At 44.1% G+C, this 23,892-nt stretch overlaps 1 protein-coding gene across 1 annotated transcript in view; it reads right to left on the bottom strand.

The window, feature by feature from the left end:
• LOC120063911 (rho-related BTB domain-containing protein 3-like) overlaps positions 1-23,892 on the bottom strand; it is a 26,830-nt gene extending 2,938 nt beyond the window's left edge. Inside the window, exons 1-9 of the mRNA XM_039014227.1 lie at positions 23,728-23,892; positions 22,604-22,796; positions 20,761-20,918; positions 20,420-20,528; positions 18,082-18,474; positions 7,697-7,806; positions 6,873-6,982; positions 5,460-5,629; positions 2,798-2,964 (exon numbers count right to left, since the gene is read on the bottom strand). Coding sequence (XP_038870155.1) covers positions 2,798-2,964; positions 5,460-5,629; positions 6,873-6,982; positions 7,697-7,806; positions 18,082-18,474; positions 20,420-20,528; positions 20,761-20,918; positions 22,604-22,796; positions 23,728-23,892 — 1,575 coding nt within the window. The remainder of the gene's footprint in view (positions 1-2,797; positions 2,965-5,459; positions 5,630-6,872; positions 6,983-7,696; positions 7,807-18,081; positions 18,475-20,419; positions 20,529-20,760; positions 20,919-22,603; positions 22,797-23,727) is intronic.

Raw genomic sequence — 23,892 nt, 5'->3', positions numbered from 1 at the left:
AGGTTGCTGTCTTGGCACCACACGGCCAGGTTTCTGACCTCCTCCCTATAGGCTGTCTTGTCGTTCATCGGCAAACTTAATGATGGTGTTGGAGTCGTGCCTGGCCGTGCAGTCATGAGTGAACAGGGAGTACAGGAGGGGACTGAGCACGCATCCCTGAGGGGCCCCTGTGTTGAGGATCAGCGTGGCGGATGTGTTGTTACCTACCCTTACCACCAAGGGGGTGGCCCGTCAGGAAGTCCAGGATTCAGTTGCAAAGGGAGGGGTTTAGTCCCAGGATCCTTAGCTTATTTATGTGCTTTGAGGGCACTATGGTGTTGAACACAGAGCTGTAGTCAATGAATAGCATTCTCACATAGGTGTTCCTATTGTCCAGGTGGGAAAGGGCAGTGTGGAGTGCAATCGAGATTGCATCATCTGTGGATCTGTTGGGGCGGTATGCAAATTGGGGTGAGTCTGGGGTTTCTGGGATAATGGTGTTGATGTGAGCCATGACCAGCCTTTCAAAGCACTTAATGGCTACAGACGTAAGTGCTACAGGTCGGTAGTCATTTAGGCAGGTTACCTTAGTGTTCTTGGGCACAGGCACTATGGTGGTCTGCTTAAAACATGTTGGTATTACAGACTCGGACAGGGAGAGGTTGAAAATGTCAGTGAAGACACTTGCCAGTTGGTCAGCGCATGCTCGCAGTACACGTCCTGGTAATCCATCTGACCCTGCGGCCTTGTGAATGTTGACCTGTTTAAAGGTCTTACTCACATCGGCTGCGGAGAGCGTGATCACACAGTCTTCCGGAACAGCTGATGCTCTCATGCACATTTCAGTGTTATTTGCCTCGAAGCGAGCATAGAAGTAGTTTAGCTCGTCTTGTAGGCTCGTGTCACTGGGCAGCTCTCGGCTGTGCTTCCCTTTGTAGTCTGTGATGGTTTGCAAGCCCTGCCACATCCGACGAGCGTCAGAGCCGGTGTAGTACGATTCGATCTTAGTCCTGTATTGGCGCTTTGCCTGTTTGATGGTTCGTCGGAGGGCATAGCGGGATTTCTTATAAGCTTCTGGGTTAAGAGTCCCACTCTAGCCTTTAGCTCAGTTTGGATGTTGCCTGTAATCCATGGCTTATGGTTGGGGTATGTACGTACGGTCACTGTGGGGACGATGTCATTGATGCACTTATTGATGAAGCCAGTGACAGATGTGGTGTACTCTTCAATGCCATTGGAGGAATCCTGAAACATATTCCAGTCTGTGCTAGCAAAACAGTCCTGTAGCTTAGCATCTGCTTCATCTGACCACTTTTTTTTATTGATCTAGTCACTGGTACTTCCTGCTTTAATGTTTGCTTGTAAGCAGGAATCAGGAGGATAGAATTATGGTCAGATTTGCCAAATGGAGGGCGAGAGAGAGCTTTGTATGTGGAGTAAAGGTGGTGCAGAATTTCTTTCCCTCTGGTTGCATATTTAACATGCTGATAGAAATTTGGTAAAACTGATTTAAGTTTTCCTGCAATAAAGTCTCCGGCTACTAGGAGCGCCACCTCTGGGTGGGCGTTTTCTTGTTTGCTTATGGCGGAATACAGCTTATTCAATGCTGTCTTAGTGCCAGCCTCCGTCTGTGGTGGTATGTAAAGAGCTACGAAAAATACAGAAACTTTCTAGGTAGATAGTGTGGTCTACAGCTTATCATGAGATACTCTACCTCAGGCGAGCAATAGCTTGAGACTTCCTTAGATATTGTGCACCAGCTGTTATTTACAAAAATACATAGTCCGCCGCCCCTTGTCTTACCAGACGCCGCTGTTCTATCCTGCCGGTACAGCGTATTACCAGCCAGCTGTATGTTAATAGTGTTGTCGTTCAGCCATGACTCCGTGAAGCATAAGATATTACAGTTGGTAGTTTACATGTCCAGTTGGTAGATTCATCTTCCCGCTTAGGTCATCTATTTTATTCTCCGAAGATTGCACATTTGCTAGCAGAATGGAAGGAAGTGGAGGTTTATTCGATCGCCTATGAATTCTCAGAAGGCAGCCCGCCCTCTGGACCCTTTTTCTCCACCTCCTCTTCACGCAAATCACGGAGATCTGGGCCTGTTCCCGAGAAAGCAGTATATCATCCTCGTCAGACTCGTTAAAGGAAAAGAAGGATTCTGCCAGTCCCTGGTGAGTAATCGCAGTCCTGATGTCCAGAAGTTATTTTCGATCATAAGAGACAGTAGCGGAACACTATGTACAAAATAAGTTTAAAAAAATAAGTTGCAAATAAACGAACAAAAAAACACCATCAGTCGGGGACACGTAAAACGTCAGCCTTCTTCTCCGGCGCCATTGTTACAGTAGTATGATACTATACGTCCTCCAATACGTATGATATTGTATGACCGGGTATGACGTATGATACTGTAACGGCCCTGGGTTTATAAGCGCGGATATCGACTCTGCCGCTGGAACATGCTTTTGGGGCACAGTCGATAGCGCGCTGGACTTCGGGCTAGAAGGTTGAGGGTTCGAGACCTGCTCCCTGCCTGTTTCATTACAATACTATAAGTCCTCCAATTCGAATGATGTTGTATGACCACTATTCCATTTGTAACATATCATACTAAATGGAGGGGTACAAATAAACTTCCCAAATCCTATTGATTTCCCTGAGGCCAGGTTGGTAGATTTTTAAAGAATCAAACGGGTATGAGAATCTTCACTATATTGCTCACACCTATAAAACGTTTCAGATCTACAGGAGTGCCAAGATGGTAAGGGCTAGGCGTCGATTTTGAAATGGAGAATATCTCTCACACACTTACCTTAGCCCTACGGAGAAGCCGGATCACACTGATGCCGGTTGATGCCAGCTCTCGGCTAGGCATGCTCTGGAGGTAGGCGCACACACACACCTCACACAGGTGCTGCAGGCGCTTCACCTGGTACATCTCTGCACACACCAGCACGGCCATGGCCTGCAACACACTGGCTGGACACATACAGAGACACTGTCAAACATACTGGAGCCTCATTTGGAAAATCATGCACAGATTTGATCGGAAATTGTGGTTGAAATCCGTGCCATTGTTGGGATTTATAAATCGCACACAGACCGCAGCGTCATATCACATTACACACATACACACACACACACACAGCTGTGAAAAATAAACCAATGACAAGATAACATCTCACACTCACTCGCTCACCCTCCAAAACAAATCGGCATACAGTACTATTTATCATATCGTACTAGTGTCAGTGTCCACTCCAATTTCTTTTGATCTCCCCCCAGCCTGTCAATTCTTTGGGGAGCTGACAGTCAAATCCCTTTAGGCCATAGGAGATACTATTTATACCATCTGAGCATGTAAATCCACCGCAAATCATTTCACAGCCTCTACTGATCAGCACCGAGGACCCGGACAGTGGCGTACCTCAGTTTTGCGGGGGCCCTTCAAGGTCTGAGCTAGGGGTGTAATGGTACACGTATTCGTACCGAACCGTTTGGTATGGAGACCTCTGTTAGGTCCACACTGTGAACCTGACTGAATACATTAAAAAAATGTTTTTATATAAAATCGCTAGGCCTATAGGCTTGAGTAAATCTGAAATAAGAAAACATAAACGTTATCAAAATTCTGATCTTAATTGGAGCATTTCAATCTATCTTTTGTCGCAGCTGGGAGCTAGTTCTGTACAATGGCGAGAGGTGGGGTTGGAGGTGGATTCTCCATAATTTAAATCTCCAGTTCGGGAACATTTGCGCTTCCCAGTAGATTACAACGGCGATGGACAGAGCGAGTATGCCGACACTGCTCAATGAGAATAGCCTATGCAGCTGCCATCACCTCAAACATGTTGACACATTTACGCCGACTTCACCCCATGTTTCTTATTAACGGAGCAAGACAGAAACACACAAGAACAACACAACTTCATCTCCCCTCTGCATTCAAGCAGCCCTTCGCAGCTGATTCTGACCGAGCGATCGGTATGTTTATATCTGCGGACAGAGGCGCAACTTTGGCTTTAGAAGTGGGGGGGATTTTATATATATATATTTTTTTTTAATCCAGTCGGATAAACACTCCAAACAGCCTACCTGACCGCTTGGAGGCGTCCGCATGGTCCTAAAGCACACCGTTGCCACGTTTTGTATCACATTCCAATGATAAAACTGGGGGGGACAAAAATGCAATTTCAGAATGTGGGGGGAACATGCCCGTCCCCAGAGAAAGTTGCCCCCCTAGCCGTGGATATGCGCCCATTCTCGGTGGTTGAGAAGAATAGGGGGTTTCAGCAAATCGTGAAAGTGCTCGAGCCACATTATGAACTTGGCTCTCTCGCACCCATTTCAGCAAACTGGTAGTACCCGCTCTATATAAGCAAACTAAAGCGGAAGTTGTCAATGAATTGGCCAATGCACCCAGTGTTTTGCTTAATACAGATGGATGGACCTCCAGGGCTACAGAGAGCTACTTAATAGTGATAGCCCATCACATTACCCCGGAGTGGGAAACGAGAAGTACCATGCTTCAGACACGCCCCCTTTATGAGAATCACATATTTTTCTCTTTGTAAGATAACATTATACAATATCTTAGCCATGTTTACACATTGATTTCACATGCATATTGCACTTTATTTTAGTGTTGTTCATGAGTAATCGTGGTTTCATTTAAGAAAATACAAAGTGTTGGTATTCCTGATTGTGCCCTCATCATTATGACTCATGATCATACAGTATATGGAAACAGGAATACCAACACTTAATATATTCTTAAATGAACAAATATTTACTGCAGTAACTGTTGGCATTTCATTTTCCCACTGTACCGAAACCAAACCGGGTTTGGTGAGCTGTTACACCCCTAGTCTGAGCTAAAGCTAATTTCCTGCAATTCTACACATATTGACATGGGACTTAAAGAAAAATGTGCAGTTTTATAGCTAATCTCATGCTATTCTACACATTTTGCAATGAGGGCTGAGAGAATTTAGAATTTTTACAGCTAATTTCCTGTAATTCTAGGGAATCAGCTGCTCATAATAAAGACCTTAATTGGCTGAATACTGAGTGTTATGCTGCATTTAGACGAGGGACACACAAAAAAACGTCATACCAGTCGGTATAGCGGGACAAGAAAGCAAAAAAGAGGGTGACTGCAAAAGCAAGCCAGCACGATGGTATGTGTTGCTATGGTGATTTCAGGAAACAAACAGGGCAAATCAACATTGAAATATCTGAACTCTGGCGACAAGTCCCGTCTACCATTGTGCTTTTATTGAAAACAATGACATCCGGTTTGCCGTCTACCTCGTACCATCTAAACGCAGCATAAGTTGGAACAATAGTTCTCCAGAATGATGGTTTGGCCACCCCTGGTCTCAAGGCCATGTCTAGCCCTAACCCATGTCTACCCCGAGTGGGACCTATACAAAGTGCCTGTTTTTGCTCCTGCCCTGCAGCAGTGGACCCACCAGGACAGCAGGTGTCAGTGTAGAGGTACTCCAGGAAGGAGAGGAAGGTGTCAGAGGAGACTCCGTGGATGGGCACCACCCGACTCCGTGCCTCCGCGTACTTCCCGCTGAACATGGCCGCCATGACATCGCAGCGAGCCACCAGGACCGCCCGGTGAGCTGGTAACACACTCCCTGAAACACAGTCTATTTTAAAATATAAACTGGGTGGTTCGAGCCCTGAATGCTGATTGGCTGACAGCAGGGTATATCAGACCGTATACCAAAGGTATGACAAAAATGTATTTTTACTGATCTAATTACGTTGGTAACCAGTTTATAATAGCAATAAGGCACCTTGGGGGTTTGTGGTATATGGCCAATATACCACGGCTAAGGGCTGTGTCCAGGCACTCCGCGATGCGTTGTGCCCAAGAACAGACCTTAGCCATGGTATATTGGCCATACACCACACCCCCCCGGGCCCTATTGCTTGAATGTAGTCCCTATTTTACCAGGTTACTTTGCTGAGAACACATTCTCCTTTATACATTCTCCTTGCCAGCAAGGCCTTGGGGAAGAGTTGAGGAGGAGTGGGGTTGAATGATGGTTCAGGTGAAGAGAGAGAGCTTTCGGTAACGTGTTGCTAATCACACTCTGACATACCTCTATTGTAAGGTTTTTAGTCTCTTCACGATACAGTGGAGGATAATAGCTAAAGCTATTCTCTGTATTTTGTCATTTTCTTGAAAGAAACAGACAAGCCTCTACAGCTTCACATCAGCCAATCACGTCTACCGAATGATCTGCTCATGTACTGTCTCGGTGCAAGGCGTAATCTAAAACTGTCATAGTTATGAATTGATGCCTTTCCGAACGGGTTGTTTAAATTAACCCAGAGCTTATGACAGCTATAAAGCATGACATAATGGTTGTCTTGAAGTCTGACAGGCATTGTGTCACTCTTATGACAGCCCTCTATAGTTGGGTGCAGCGCAGGTGAAGAACATGCTGCAAAGTGGATACATTTTGAAGTGTCGGGCATATTTAAAAATATATATTTCATTACATGTAGATTGCTTATGAACTTGGAGCTTGGCATCACCCTGCGAGAGAGTTTGTCATAAAAACGATGTACTGTTGCTGCAGCAAAGTCATTTGTAAAATTGTGAACATAATGTAACATCTGTAAACATAATATTAGGGTGTCTGTAGTATTACTAAGCTCTTATAAACAAAACAGAAGAATTGTACAAAATCTGGCATGAATGTCTAAAGCACTGCGACTATTGTATATCAAGTGTTCGTCATACAAATATGTTTATGGCATTTTTTCTCTGGTGCTATAATGAAATGGACTGACTACCTGGGGGCCCTCAGTGAGGAAATCAGTTAATCATGTGTAATAAAAAAAAGTTGACTTTGTGTGTGTACTTGCCTTGCACCATGAAGATGACATCAGAGTAGAGAGGAGAGTTGAAGAGGTTGACCAGAGACTGAGGACCAAGCTGGGCGGGCCGAGCGTTAGGCGTATCCCTGGAGCCCTACACACACAGACACACACAGCGTGGGTTATGTCTGAGGATTCCACCACTGTTGGTATTTACTACCATGAGTGCCATTCATTCTGAGCTTCCATCTCCACCACCCACCCGTGGCATAGAAATAGCCTGTCTACAAGCCTGCCTCGGCAGTGGCCAACTCCACTGTCCCTGCCCTCCCTGCCAAGACCGCCTCAATGGAGCTGGCTAATGCTGAAACAGACTGGCAGGCAGGCTCGCTTCCAGAGCAGTCTGCATATCAAACCCATTGGCTTCATTATGCTGCAGTGATATAACATCGCTCGCATTGTGCCAGAGCCTGCTGGTTTAGAGTACACAAATCATTGACTTTCAACTGCTTAGTCAAGCCTGTAGATGGATTGGAACCAAACGTATGACTTGTATTGAGAAATGATACTCGTAAATGATGAGTGCAAAAGTGACACTTCACTTCTGATGGAATTGAAATAGAAGGAACTCAAGCCTGGTCACCAGATTGAATTATGAACCTGCATGTCACATGTCTCCTGATGTTAAGGCGGCCCACATCCCATTCCCTTTGCTCAATCTGAGAGTAAACATTATCCCAATTCAATCAATTAGTGCACTGCTAGTACACTGCTTTTGATCAGAGCCACATGTATTGTGTTATATGGGGGAATAGGGTATCACAGGGTGTTTTTTTGCATGTGCGAGTCCATGTAAACCGTGGGTCACCTTGTCTCTGCCCAGGAAGGAGCGGATGCGGTCCATGAGTTGAGCCACAGCCAGAGAATTCTTCAGCTTCTCCCCCACGGCCTCCTGGAGGTGCTCCCACTCCCACGCCCCTGGGTCACACCAGAACCACAGGCACACAAATAACATATATACCACAGCAACAGACAGACTCATATTCAATATATAAACACTCATACCGTATACAGTGCCTTCGGCAAGTACTCAGACACCTTTTTTCCCACATTCTGTTACGTTACAGCCTTATTCTAAAATGGAATAAATACATTTCTCACACCAATGTACACACAATACTCCATATTGACAAAGCAGCAAAAAACTGCATTTTAGAAATGTTTGTATTTATTAAAAAATAAAAAACACATACTTTATTTACATAAGTATTCAGACCATTTGCTATGAGACTCAAAAGTGAGCACAGGTGCATCCTGTTTCCATTGAATATCCTTGAGATTTTTCTACAACTTGATTGGAGTCCACCTATGGTAAATTAAATTGATTGGACATGATTTGGAAAAGCACACACCTGTCTATATAAGGTCCCACAGTTGACGGTACATGTCAGAGCAAAAACCAAGCCATGAGGTCAAAGGAATTGTCCGTAGAGCTCCGAGACAGGATTGTGTCGAGGCACAGATCTGGGGGAGGGTACCAAAAAATGTCTGCAGCATTCAAGGTCCCCGAGAACACAGTAGCCTCCATCATTCTTAAATGGAAGAAGTTTGGAACCACCAAGACTTCCTAGAACTGGCTGCCCGGCCAAACTGAGCAATCGGGAGAGAAGGGGCTTGGTCAGGGAGGTGACCAAGTACCCGATGGTCACTCTGACAGAGCTCCAGAGTTCCTCTGTGTAGATGGGAGAACCTTCCAGAAGGACATCCATCTCTGCAGCACCCCACCAATCAGGCCTTTATGGTAGAGTGGCCAGGCGGAAGCCACTCCTCAGTAAAAGGCACATGACAGCCCGCTTGGAGTTTGCCAAAAGGCACCTAAAGGACACTTAAGTCTGATGAAACCAACATTGAATTATTTGGCCTGAATGGCAAGTGTCACGTCTGGAGGAAACTGATACATACGGTGAACCATGGTGGTGGCAGCATCATGCTGTGGGGATATTTTTCAGCGGCAGGGACTGGGAGACTAGTTAGGATCGAGGGAAAGATGAACGGAGCAAAGTACAGAGATCCTTGATGAAAACCTGCTCCGGAGTGCTCAGGACCTCAAACTGGGGCGAATATTCACCTTCCAACAAGACAATGATCCTAAGCACACAGCCAAGACAACACAGGAGTGGCTTCGGGACAAGTCTCTGAATGTCCTTGAACGGCCCAGCCAGAGCCCGGACATGAACCCGATCGAACATCTCTGGAGAGACCTGAAAATAGCTGTGCAGCGACGCTCCCCATCCAACCTGACAGAGCTTGAGAGGATTTGCAGAGAAGAATGGGAGAAACTCCCCAAATACTGGTGTGCCAAGCTCGTAGCATCATACCCAAGAATACTCGAGGCTGTAATCGCTGCCAAAGGTGCTTCAACAAAGTACTGAGTAATGGGTCTGAATACTTATGTAAATGTGATATTTCAGTTTTTTTTATTTTATACATTTGCAAAAATGTCTAAACCTGTTTTTGCTTTGTCATTATAGGGTATTGTGTGTATATTGATGAGGACAACAAAACGATTTAAATGTCGAAAAAGTCAAGGGGTCTGAATACTTTCCGAATGCACTGTATATCATAGAAACACTATAATACTCATATATACACTGCTCAAAAAAATAAAGGGAACACTTAAACAACACAATGTAACTCCAAGTCAATCACACTTCTGTGAAATCAAACTGTCCACTTAGGAAGCAACACTGATTGACAATAAATTTCACATGCTGGTGGAAATTATAGGCAATTAGCAAGACACCCCCAATAAAGGAGTGGTTCTGCAGGTGGTGACCACAGACCACTTCTCAGTTCCTATGCTTCCTGGCTGATGTTTTGGTCACTTTTGAATGCTGGCGGTGCTTTCACTCTAGTGGTAGCATGAGACGGAGTCTACAACCCACACAAGTGGCTCAGGTAGTGCAGCTCATCCAGGATGGCACATCAATGCGAGCTGTGGCAAGAAGGTTTGCTGTGTCTGTCAGCGTAGTGTCCAGAGCATGGAGACGCTACCAGGAGACAGGCCAGTACATCAGGAGACGTGGAGGAGGCCGTAGGAGGGTAACAACCCAGCAGCAGGACCGCTACCTCCGCCTTTGTGCAAGAAGGAGCAGGAGGAGCACTGCCAGAGCCCTGCAAAATGACCTCCAGCAGGCCACAAATGTGCATGTGTCTGCTCAAACGGTCAGAAACAGACTCCATGAGGGTGGTATGAGGGCCCGACGTCCACAGGTGGGGGTTGTGCTTACAGCCCAACACCGTGCAGGACGTTTGGCATTTGCCAGAGAACACCAAGATTGGCAAATTCGCCACTGGCGCCCTGTGCGCTTCACAGATGAAAGCAGGTTCACACTGAGCACATGTGACAGACGTGACAGTCTGGAGACGCCGTGGAGAACGTTCTGCTGCCTGCAACATCCTCCAGCATGACCGGTTTGGCGGTGGGTCAGTCATGGTGTGGGGTGGCATTTCTTTGGGGGGCCGCACAGCCCTCCATGTGCTCGCCAGAGGTAGCCTGACTGCCATTAGGTACCGAGATGAGATCCTCAGACCCCTTGTGAGACCATATGCTGGTGCGGTTGGCCCTGGGTTCCTCCTAATGCAAGACAATGCTAGACCTCATGTGGCTGGAGTGTGTCAGCAGTTCCTGCAAGAGGAAGGCATTGATGATATGGACTGGCCCGCCCGTTCCCCAGACCTGAATCCAATTGAGCACATCTGGGACATCATGTCTCGCTCCATCCACCAACGCCACATTGCACCACAGACTGTCCAGGAGTTGGCGGATGCTTTAGTCCAGGTCTGGGAGGAGATCCCTCAGGAGACCACCCGCCACCTCATCAGGAGCATGCCCAGGCGTTGTAGGGAGGTCATACAGGCACGTGGAGGCCACACACACTACTGAGCCTCATTTTGACTTGTTTTAAGGACATTACATCAAAGTTGGATCAGCCTGTAGTGTGGTTTTCCACTTTAATTTTGAGTGTGACTCCAAATCCAGACCTCCATGGGTTGATAAATTTAATTTCCATTGATAATTTTTGTGTGATTTTGTTGTCAGCACATTCAACTATGTAAAGAAAAAAGTATTTAATAAGAATAGATCATTCATTCAGATCTAGGATGTGTTATTTTAGTGTTCCCTTTATTTTTTTGAGCAGTGTATATATACACACACACACTACCAGTCAAACGTTTTAGAACACCTACTCATTCTTTCTTTTTACTATTTTCTACATTGTAGAATAATAGTGAAGACATCAAAACTATGACATAACACATATGGAATCATGTAGTAACCAAAAAAGTGTTAAACAAATCAAAATATATTTTATATTTGAGGTTCTTCAAATGGCCACCCTTTGCCTTGATGACAGCTTTACACACTCTTGGCATTCTCTCAACCAGCTTCATAAGGTAGTCACCTGGAATGCATTTCAATTATCAAGTAATTTTGAATAAGTTCTTCATGTTCCTTTTGTTTTTCGTCTAATTTATGTTGTATCTCTGTAGTATTGTTTTTATTGCTATCTACCTGTACTATTAGTTCATGTATTTCTCTTGTTAGTCTTGTCTTTTTAGACAGAAACTGCTTTTTTATTGATGAATATTGAATTGAATGACCTCTGAAGGTACATTTTAATTTTTTAATATAAATGTTATCCCATTTTCTCCCCAATTTTCGTGGTATCCAATCGCTAGTAATTACTATCTTGTCTCATCGCTACAACTCCCGTACGGGCTCAGGAGAGACGAAGGTCGAAAGCCATGCGTCCTCCGAAGCACAACCCAACCAAGCCGCACTGCTTCTTAACACAGCGCGCCTCCAACCCGGAAGCCAGCCGCACCAATGTGTCGGAGGAAACACCGTGTACCTGGCCCCCTTGGTTAGCGCGCACTGCGCCCGGCCCGCCACAGGAGTCGCTGGAGCGCGATGAGACAAGGATATCCCTACCGGCCAAACCCTCCCTAACCCAGACGACGCTATGCCAATTGTGCGTCGCCCCACGGACCTCCCAGTCGCGGCCGGCTGCGACAGAGCCTGGGCGCGAACCCAGAGACTCTGGTGGCGCAGCTAGCACTGCGATGCAGTGCCCTAGACCACTGCGCCACCCGGGAGGCCCCGAAGGTACATTTTAAAGGTATCCCAAACAATAAGTGGATTTGCTGTTCCTATATTATACTGGGAAAAAATCATTATTTTGTCTTAGTTAAAAATAAGGTGTCCTCCAGTAAACTTTGATTAAATTTCCAATATCCCCGTCCACGTGGAAATTCTATAAGAGTTATGTGAAGGCCAATTAGATGATGCTCCGATAGCATTCTGTCTCCTATTAAAACTTTTTTAACCTTTGATGCAAGAGAGAAAGAGACAAGAAAGTAGTCAAGACGACTAGCTCTCCTCCATGTATATCTCACTAGGTCGGGTTTTTAGTCTCCAAATATCCACTATTTCTAATGTGTCCATAATATTTGTGATTTCCTTAAGGGCACGGTGATGATAGTTTGTAGAGTGATTTCCTTTACGGTCCATTGAGGTACTTAACACTGTGTTATAGTCTCCTACCATAATGATTTGATCATGTGTTGCCTGTAAGTTCAATAAATCGGTATAAATATTTTCAAAGAAGTATGGATCATCCTGATTTGGACCATATAGATTAATGAGCCAGATATCTTTTTCATCCACTTTCATATTAAAAAAGATCCACCTTCCTTGCGAATAATTTCTAACTATTTGCACATTCAGATCTAAATTTTTGTTAATTAATATCATCACACCTTTTGAGTTCCTTTGTCCATGACAGAACATTTTTTCACCACCCCATTCCTTTTTCCACACAACTTCATCTAAGGATGTAGAGTGCGTTTCCTGTAAACAGTATATGTTATATTCCTTTTCTTTTAGCCACGTAAAGACTGATCTTTTTTTTTTATCTGCTAAACCGTTACAATTATAACTGGCTATACTTACTTCACCCCTTACCATAACTAGATACTATTCTCAGTCTAAATTGATTAGTGCTTGTAAAGTTACTGCCATCAGAGGTATTATGACGGTCAAAACTAGAGCTTTCAAATGTCTGATATTTAAAATGTAAGAAATAGGTTCTAGCAATATATGTAGCGGTTTTGTTTTAATCATGTTCAGCTGCGCACTCCGATGACGTGTGACGACAATGAGGGAGTTAATTTGTGGAATTTATTTCCTTCTTAATGCATTTGAGAAAGAACAGCTCAAATAAGCAAAGAGAAACGACAGTTCATCATTATTTTAAGACATGAAGGTCAGTCAATGCGGAACATTTCAATAATTTTTTTAAGTTTCTTCAAGTGCAGTCGCAAAAACCATCAAGCGCTATGATGAAACTGGCTCTCATGAGGACCACCACAGGAATGGAAGACCCAGAGTTACCTCTGCTGCAGAGGATACATTTATTAGAGTTACCAGCCTCAGAAATTGCAGCCCAAATAAATGCTTCACAGACATCAAGTAACAGACACATCTCAACATCAACTGTTCAGAGGAGACTGTGTGAATCAGGCCTTCATGGTCGAATTTCTGCAAAAGAAACTACTAAAGGACACCAATAAGAAGAAGAGACTTGATTGGGCCAAGAAACGCAAGCAATTGACATTAGACCGGTGGAAATGTGTCTTTTGGTCTGGAGTCCAAATTGGAGATTTGTGTAGTTGAACGGATGATCTCCGCATGTGTTTTTCCCACTGTAAAGCATGGAGGAGGAGGTGTTATGGATGGTGTGAGGGTGCTTTGCTGGTGACACTATCTGTGATTTATTTCAAATTCAAGGCACACTTAACCAGCATAGCTACCACAGCATTCCGCAGCGATACGCCATCCCATCTGGTTTGGGCTTAGTGGGACTATCATTTATTTTTCAACAGATCAATGACCCAACACACCTCCAGGCTGTGTAAGAGCTATTTTACCAAGAAGGAGAGTGATGGAGTGCTGCATCAGATGACCTGGTCTCCACAATCCCTCGACCTCAACCAAATTGAGATGGTTTGGGAGTCGGACCGCAGAGTGAAGGAAATGCAGCCAACAAGTGCAAGGCATATGTGGGAACTCCTTCAAGACTGTTGGAAAATCATTCCAGGTGAAGCTGGTTGAGAGAATGCCAACAGTGTGCAAAGCTGTCATCAAGGCAAAGGGTGGCTATTTGAAGAATCTCAAATATAAAATATATTTTGATTTGTGTAACACTTTTTTGGTTACTACATGATTCCATATGTGTTATTTCATAGTTTTGATGTCTTCACTATTATTCTACAATGTAGAAAATAGTAAAAATAAAGAAAAACCCTTTTGAATGAGTAGGTGTTCTAAAACTTTTGACCGGTAGTGTATATATAGATGCGGCAAAGAGGTCAATGGAATGCAGACCATTAGGGAAATAAATTGGTGCCCATTCAAAAAATCTGATCTAACAAAGTGGATATTCCTCAAATCCGTCATGATGTCAGTGTTCTAACAAGCCCACAATGTGGTTACTAAAATCTGATTTGGAAATATTTGTCGTTTTGCTAAATGCTAACTCCAGTTCATGTAAGCTGGTAGCATGGCTAGCCATATAGAAATTGGAAGTGGTAGTTGGAGTCTTTTGTAAGTGTAATGCAGTTGACTGGTAACAATGACACCCAAAATAGTGTGAATACACAAACATTAGCCTTAATGCTAATTTTGCTGGGAAGCAATAAGGAGATTCAGAATCTTTCCCACACGGAAGGACGCGATAGAGGTGTTTCCATTGATTTGTCCGAGTTCGATTGATCTTTTTAACGCATGTACAGTGGCAAGACAAAGTATGTGAACCCTTTGGAATTACCTGGATTTCTGCATGAATTGGTCATAAAATTTGATCTGATCTTCATCTAAGTCACAACAATAGACAAACACAGTCTGCTTAAACTAATAACACAAACAATGATGTTTTCTTGTCTTTATTGAACACACCGTGTAAACATTCACAGTGCAGGGTGGGGAAAGTATGTGAACCCTTGGATTTAATAACTGGTTGACTCTCCTTTGGCAGCAATAACCTCAACTAAACATTTTCTGTAGTTGCGGATCAGACCTGCACAACGATCAGGCGGAATTTTGGACCGTTCCTCTTTACAAAACTGTTTTAGTTCAGCAATATTCTTGGGATGTCTGGTGTGAACCGCTCTCGAGGTCATGCCACAGCATCTCAATCATGTTGAGGTCCAGAAGGCGCATTTTCTTCTGTTGAAGCCATTCTGTTGTTGATTTACTTCTCTGTTTTGGGTCGTTGTCCTGTTGCATCACCCAACTTCTGTTGAGCTTCAATTGGCGGACAGATAGCCTTACATTCTCCTGCAAAATGTCTTAAAAACTCGGGAATTAATTTTTCTGTAGATGATAGCAAGCTGTCCAGGCCCTGAGGCAGCAAAGCAGCCCCAAATCATGATGCTCCCTCCACCATACTTTTCAGTTGGGATGAGGTTTTGATGTTGATGTGCTGTGCCTTTTTTTCTCCACACATAGTGTTGTGTGTTCCTTTCAAACAACTCAACTTTAGCTTAATCTGGCCACAGAATATTTTGCCAGTAGCGCTGTGGAACATCCTGGTTCTCTTTTGCGAACTTCAGACGTGCAGCAATGTTTTTTTTTTGACAGCAGTGGCTTCTTCCCTGGTGTCCTCCAATGAACACCATTCTTGTTTAGTGTTTTACGTGTCGTAGACTCGTCAAAAGAGATGTTAGCATGTTCCAGAGATTTCTATAAGTCTTTAGCTGATACTAGGATTCTTCTTAAACTCATTGAGCATTCTGCGCTGTGCTCTTGCAGTCATCTTTACAGGACGGCCACTCCTAGGGAGAGTAGCAACAGTGCTGAATTTTCTCCATTTATAGACAATTTGTCTTACCGTGGACTGATGAACATCAAGGCTTTTGTCAAGGTAACCCTTTCCAGCTTTATGCAAGTCAATAATTCTTAATCTTAGGTCTTCTGAGATCTCTTTTGTTCAAGGCATGGTTCACATCAGGCAATGCTTCTTGTGAATAGCAAACTCACATTTTGTGAGTGTTTTTTTATAGGGCAGCTCTAACCAACCATCTCCAATCTCGTCTCATTGATTGGACTCCTGGGTAGCTGACTCCTGACTCCAATTAGCTTTTGGAGAAGTCATTAGCCTAGGGGTTCACATACTTTTTCTAACCTACACTGTGAATGTTTAAATTATGTATTCAATATAGACAAGAAAAATACTTTGTGTGTTATTAGTTTAAGCACACTGTGTTTGTCTATTGTTGTGACTTAGATGAAGATCAGGTCAAATGTTATGACCAATTTATACAGGGCCATGGAAAACTTCAATCAGTGTAGTTGAAGGGGAAGAGACAGGTTAAAGAAGGATTTTTAAGTCTTGAAACAATTGAGACATGGATTGTGCATGTGTGCCATTCAGAGGGTGAATGGGCAAGACAAAATATTTAAGTGCCTTAAAACGGGGTATAGTACTAGGTGCCAGGCGCACCGGTTTGTGTCAAGAACTGCAATACTGCTGGGTTTTTAACGCTCAACAGTTTTCCGTGTGTCTCATGAATGGTCCACTACCCAAAGAACATCCAGTCAACTTGACAACTGTGAGAAGCATTGGAGTCAACATGGGCCAGCATCCCTGTGGAACGCTTTCGACACCTTGTCGAGTCCATGGCCCGACGAATTGGGGGGAAGGGTGTAACTCAATATTAGGAAGGTGTTCCAAATGTTTGGTATACTCAGTGTATAAACACTCATGCATACCATAGAAACACTATAATATTCACACCACGGAAACAGATATACTCATATATACCCCGGACACAGACTCACATAAACCCTAATACTAATATGTAGGCTACCACAGAAACACTAATACTAATATATATGCTACCACATAAATCTGCATGAAGAAAATATGCTCATTTTCCCACCAGTGGTGTGTTTTCACCAACTGACTTGTTTACAGATAAAAATCAGTGTGCGATGACGTAGTGCAGACAAAATGTACTTTTTCACTTACATTTTCATCTACTAAATACAAATCTAAATTTCCATCGCATTTTCAACTCTACCGATAGTTTTGTCACAAAAACTGTTGCGTTAAACTGTTGAGTTAAGCATATGGGCCTATTCTAGTCTTGACACATGCATTCTAGACAACAGCTCGCAGATACAGTGCGGGTAGGCTGTGCGGGTAGTCTAAATGATGAGATTATTATGGATAAGAGCGAGAATATTTATTTGTCAAACGGCAGTCACGCTTCGATCATCATGTCACCAGAATGAAATTGTACCGAAGCTTCCATCACTCGCATAAAAACTGTGGATGGAAACATGGTTATTGACTCAAATATAAACAACTTTGTGTACTCTCTCTCATATAACATAATATTGTAGGAACACCAATGCAAATACAAAAAGATCCACAGAGTCGCATATGAGTCACACTCATAACTACATCACAGTGGCCTACTTTTCAGGAAGTACCCGCGAGAAAGAAAAAACATTGATCGTGAGTTAGTATCCCAAGGAAAAGGCAGAAAATTCGTTCAATTAGCATATTCCTTGAAATCATCAAACAACAGTCCTTCAGGCAGCCTTGAAGTTTGAAGGGGTGGGTGGAGTATTCCTTCATATACGAAGGCAAACAGACCATTGCAGCGGAGGTGAGGTGAGTTATAGGGGTATTAGCTCATCACTTTTTATGGAGGTACTTTAGCTGATACAAGGATTAATTTAAACACCCAGCGCAGGGTAATATCCCACAAACACCTCATTCAGGAGATTAATTCCAAGCTGTGACAAAGCTTTCTCGCTGAAAATCAACTGCTGAAATTTCCTCCAAGACAACGGTAGGTCGACCCAAGGAAAAGGTTAATTGGTTAGTTTGGTTCACAATGCAGGGTAAATGGAGGGTAAAATTATCTTAATTAAACACTGATGATCTTTATGTGGTACCATGACTAAGCACAGCCAACACACACACACAATGAAGACTACGGATAGAGTCATAGCAGTATGTTTCATACAGTGATGGGAAATTATCCACTGCAAATGATTGCACCCACCAAAGCAGACATTAACTCACTTAGCTAAAGCCTCGCTCTCTAGTGCTGATCCACATGCTTAAAGCACTTGGCACTTGTTTCAAAACAACAGCACTTAAACCAGTAGTTTACCTCGGTAGAGGAACATTAGTGTCTCCCATAGACACAGGCACAGCAGGGGGTCCTTCACCACCAGGCGCGATAGCCGTCCGGCCAGATGCCCGTCGGGCCGCGACCCGTCCTCCATGCCCAGGCCCCCATCCCAGGTGGAGAGCAGCGATGGGGGGCCTCCATCCCCCCGGCAGGCGCAGCGCGATATGGGCCTCTCCCTGGCCTTAGGGCCCAGCAGCAGCTGTCTGAAATAGGGACTGACAGCACATAGCACAGCGGCGTGCCCCCAGCCCAGTTCCTTGCCAGAGTCCCCGGAGTAGAAGGCGACGTCGGCGAACTGGCCGCCACGCTCCAGCAGCCACTGTAGGTCCTTAGAGAAGCTGGACTCCTCCACTCGGATGGGGGGAAGACGCGCTGAAGGGATGGAGTGAGAGATGGGTTCAGGAAAGGGGGAGTCGTGGGAGAAAAGGGAATAGAGGAGATGAGATGTTGGAATGACAGAGAGGAGAGTAAAAGCACAGAGGGAAAATGGGAGGAGTAAGTGTCAACATCGTTACGTATGTGGCTCCGATGGAATAAAAATGGGGAAGGTTAGAGAGAGAGAGATCAAGAGAAAGAAACAGAGACAGAAAAATAATGGAGGGGAGAAGGTTGGAAAGAATAAAGGATTGATGAAAAAAAAAAGAGGGAGAACAAAAAGATGATCAGACAGTTAGCTTAGGGAGTTGGGCGTGGGAACGAGGGATGAGGGAAAAGCAGAGAGTATTAAGTAGAAGGTAAACAGAGCGAGAGAGTGTGAAGGTATGTAAATCACTGTTCTATTATAAACCTATTTATGCTTAATCCATGCTGTACCCCTGTGCACCTCATCACTTTTTTATGGCCACTCTGTTTTAGCCTGGTATACAGGCAAGGCTGTCCAGGAATCAATGCACTTCATATTTCATGGACTGTGCACTATAAGGAGAGAAAGTTAAGTAGTTGGACGGGCACCAGCCAAGCCAGCCCACCCACGCACCCACTTTGGCAGTGTTGCTCTTATCTGTCAATCACCAGGTCAAAGTTCATCAGACATAGCGGCTACATGGCAAGGCTGCTATATTCAGTATGTTAACTGTAGCTTAGCCGTGTGTTCATATTTTTATTTTAGATTTTTTGTTGTAATTTCTGCCCCCTTTTTTCTCCCCAATTTCGGGATTACGATCTTATTTCATCGCTGCAACTCCCCAACGGGCTCAGTAGAGGCGAAGGTCGAGTCATGCGTCCCCCGAAACATGACCCGCCAAGCCGCATCTCTTGACACCCACTCGCTTAAACCGGAAGCCAGCTGCACCAATGTGTTGGAGGAAACACCGTTCAACTGACAACCGAAGTCAGCCTGCAGGCGCCCGGCCCGTCACAAGGAGTCGCTAGAGCGCGATGAGCTAAGTAAAGCCCCCCCGGCCAACCCTCCCCTAACCTGGACGACGCTGGGCCAATTGTGCACCCCCCTATGGGACTCCCGGTCACGGCTGGCTTAGCCGTGTGTTCTATTTCTGTGTCCATGAACACAGATAGGTGTAAAACTTGTAATAACACATTTACAGGAATAAATAATAAAATAATGAACACTATAGGGTGAAGGGCTGACTAACAGATGATTCGAAACTTTGATAAAGCAATGAAAGTCTATATTCTATATTTAGTAAAGGAAGAAAATTGTCCACTAACTGTTTGCTACACCAAAATGTGATCTTCTATTGAAGTGACAACGTTTCAACAATGTTTCAACCAACATGATATGATCTTCGTCACTTGAGTATTGTAGTACTATCACTAAGCTTCACTAACTGTTCTTTAGGAGCAGCAAACGGTGAGTCTGTATTCATTTTCATTGCTTTATTTTGTCCAGCTCCTGTGGCATGTTTGGATGTGTGCAATTACTCTCTTTTCATAATTCAAAATTAAGCCCATGAGCCCAAAATAGCCCTGGCGTTCTGATCTCAGATCTCACAGACTTTGGATCCATGCAATAATAAATCCCCAAAAGTAATGAATCTACTATATTGGGGCAATTGTGGAAGAAATATTAACACTATTCCACTAATCTGTGTCTGCTATCGATTTAGTTAAAACTTAAACTGTGAATTTGGTTGGTTATTAAAGAGTCACATACAGTTGGCTGATTTAAAAATGTTAAATATAATTTAAGTTAACAATAATATCTAGTAGCATGTTAACAAGAACAGCAGCATGTGCAGAGAACAAGAAAGGGTTGAGAATTGAACCCTGAGGAACACCACAAGTAAAGTTGATACCATACAAAGACACATATAAATTATTTAAAGGGGCTTCTCATCTTGCATTGCCAGTCTCTCACCTGGCTGTTCCAGATGAGGGGGGTGGGGCTCATTCAGCTTGTTGCCCCGCCTCTTCTCCGGCCTCTCTTTGGCCTTCTGCTTCAAACACTGAATCATGAAGTACTCCAGCTGAATACATACACAAACACACGCTTGTTAGAATAAACCCACACACACCAATAAAACATTTTAATCACATAGCAGCCAGTCCCCATTCTTATCTTCACTAGTACAATGGCCAATAACATAATACTTTGACATCTGCATCATCGATGATGATTGATAACATAGAACACACCAATCATAAATCACACCATCAAACAATATAATCAGTTAATAACTGGCTGATGCCAACACTTACCACGCTGCCAAAGTAGCGACCCACAAAGACATGGTTCAGGGAGGGCAGCTCCAGGTAAGTGGCCCCCAGGTCCCTAGAGAGCTGCAGGCCCTCACTATGGGGGACACAGCTGCTCCAGTCTGATGCACACAGGGGGCACGTGCAGGGGGGCCCCTCATCTGGACAGTGAGGGGACAGGGAAGAGGTGAGTGAGACAGGACAACATTTACCTCCTCTAAACGTACACCCGCAAAAAATAGGTATTACCCACACAACTTCCAGCAGAACATATCAAGATGCTCTTTTATCCATCAAAGATATAACCACATACTGAAATTCAGACAGATTTACAATGCATGCACAGAGGCACACTGTGCATGCGCATACTGTAGCCTACATGCAGAGAGACAGTCAGATTGCGAGAATATGGAGAGAAAATTACAGGGAAATGGAGGGAGGAGTAAAGAGGTACAGAAACAGCATAAAAGCAGAGAAGGAGCCAGAGAGAGAGACAGAAAGAGTGTGGCGGTCTGCTCAGTGCCAAATGCAAGGGATAAATCACTCTGCTAATAAAACTACAGGCATAGGGTGAAAGCCAGACACTGTCTGTGGTGTGTGTTCGTGCGTGTGTGTGAACAGTATGTGACGTGTCCTGCAATGATTCTGCCCTAGGTGGTCTCCTAAACCAAGGCAACAGGAAACACAGCTGTCATTCTCCACATTCATTAGGGGATAGTTTTAGCATAGACAATAAAGCAGTGACAAAAAAGACACAAAAACATAGTGTCAGGTCCACCACTATCACACAAGGCCCCTCTCTCACCACCAAAGAGTTATCAAATACTATTATCATCTTGCAATGAAGCTCTGGCAAGATCTAAAAGCATCTCACTGAGCTAAAAAGTAACCCATCACGAATGTCCTGGATTTGTTTACACAGCTGAAATGAAAAGGACTTATGGTCATGCATATAGACATTAAAGTGGGCTTGATGGTTAATACTTTGCTAGTTTAATACCACCGACCTGGGCAATGCTACATGTCACACTGTACCACTCAAAATGTACTGTGGTTCTACTTTTGTGTGTGTGTGTGTGTTACTTTTGTGTGTGTGTGTGTGTGTTACTTTTGTGTGTGTGTGTGTGTGTGTGTGTGTGTGTGTGTGTGTGTGTGTGTCAGGCTTTGGACTGACTTTGCCTACTTCTTTCTTGCACCAAATTATGCTTGGTTTGTTTGTTGTTTTAGCCACAAAGACATTACTTAGAGACAAAATCCTGGGGCCTGTTTGAGATTGAATCATAAGATGAGCATCATGCTCTTAACTGAGAGGACAGGGAAAAGACAAATCCACTCCTTCAGCAGTTTTCCCTGGTCCTAGAGTATGTAACGTAGCAATCGTTTGGTAAGCCATATTTGTAAAATGTGCAAATATAAAGATCAATTAATTAAGACTATTTCAAAAAACTCAAAATTCTGTGATTTTTGGATGATATTAGTTTGGGTTTATTGGATCGTAAAAACAGAGTTATGTCACATGTCATAAACATGGTTGGATGTCATAACCTTTTATGAATGGTGTGAGAGGCCACATAACCAATCATTGTCAGTATTTTTATACTCTTAAGTGCTATGAGGCAACCACTGACTGCAACGGAATGTAAGACTGCCTAGCAAAACTTCTACCACTTGACTCATGATGCAAAATATCATCCTTATTTAACAAGGCAGGTCCATTAAGATTTGTATTTTATTTAAGATGGTGACCTGGCATGTGGTAAGTGCATGGTAATACAGCACAAGAAGACAACACGTCGCAACAGGAAAAAATGGTGTTGTGGTCAAGGATAGACCAATGGGATCTCACCGTTTAGGCGGGCGCCCACAGCAACCAAAATGACGGGCACGCCCCAGTGACGTAGCAGGGGGCGGAGTCTAGGGGCATATCCGTTGCGCACCTGCTGGAAGGCCAGCTTGTCGTTGATCGAGTACTTGATGACCAGGATGTCAGCCTGTTCTAGAACGCTCCGCACACTGGCCCAGTCACTGTCCAACAGATCCTGTCCACACACAGAGTACATACACACATTTTAAATACTTTCTTTGAATCCACAAATCACATTACGGTCGAGGATTCAAACATTTTACAGGACACGGATATATTTTTCTCAAAACTGCTAGGCTGCCCATGACAGCTGACACAGAGCAGTATTTTGCTAGCTGCTTTGCCTTTGTCCTATGCAGTCCTGCAATCTGAAGGCCACGTACGGTCATGCCCGAGACCCCTAAATATCTGCACTACAAGTTGCACTGATAACCAAGGCTGTTTAAGTGTGACATAAGGGGCTGGTGTTTTTAGTATTAAAGAAAACAGATAAACATCAAACCAAAATCTTACAAGATAATGTTTGTGAATTTGCACTGTCTGTCACACACACACATCTTGAATGCATCAACATTATAGGGCCTGTTTCCCAGATCCAGTTTAAGCCCCACCCCCCCCTAAAAATAACGGTTAATTGCTTCTTGTAATCAGTCTCCATCAGACCTGAGAAGAAGTGGTTAGATTTGTTCCACTGACCTTGCTGAAAACAATTTCTGAATTCAAAATGTGTGTGCATCTCAAGAGCGCCCCTCACACTCAAGGAAGCCAGGTAAACAAACACAAACAGTGGCTGGCAGAGTGACTCACTCACTCCTTTATAATGACAATATTCTTCTGACCATACAAATGCATTTTTCCCTGCCTGCTTATTGGACTGGCTGGGCCCCTGATAACCTACATCTGTCTCCACTAATGAAATTCATTCTGAAAGGGAAAAGATTAGCCACTGTTGGGTGAAGACAAAGCATCAGGAAAGTAGACGAACAGTGAAATGCTTACTTTCGGGCCCTTCCCAACAATGCAGTGAGATTTTGAAATATTTTGAAATAATATAAAAATAATCACCCAGCCCAACATCTCCAGAGCCAAAACACACACACACTTACCCAGCTAGGGCAGTCCTGCACCACCACAGTGACGTCTCCAAAAACGTGGGACGTGTACTCCATGAAGGCCGGGTTGGACAGGCTGCTCTCCTCAGGCCCTCCGGCCATGGCGCCGTGGCCCAAATAACTCCACAGCAGGCCCCCCTGGAGCTGGCCCTGACCCAT

The sequence above is a fragment of the Salvelinus namaycush genome, chromosome 2, assembly GCF_016432855.1.
Source record: "Salvelinus namaycush isolate Seneca chromosome 2, SaNama_1.0, whole genome shotgun sequence".
NCBI classification, from domain to species: Eukaryota; Metazoa; Chordata; class Actinopteri; order Salmoniformes; family Salmonidae; genus Salvelinus; species Salvelinus namaycush.
Note: the sequence above shows the minus strand (reverse complement) of the source record. Positions and strands in the feature narration are given on the sequence as shown.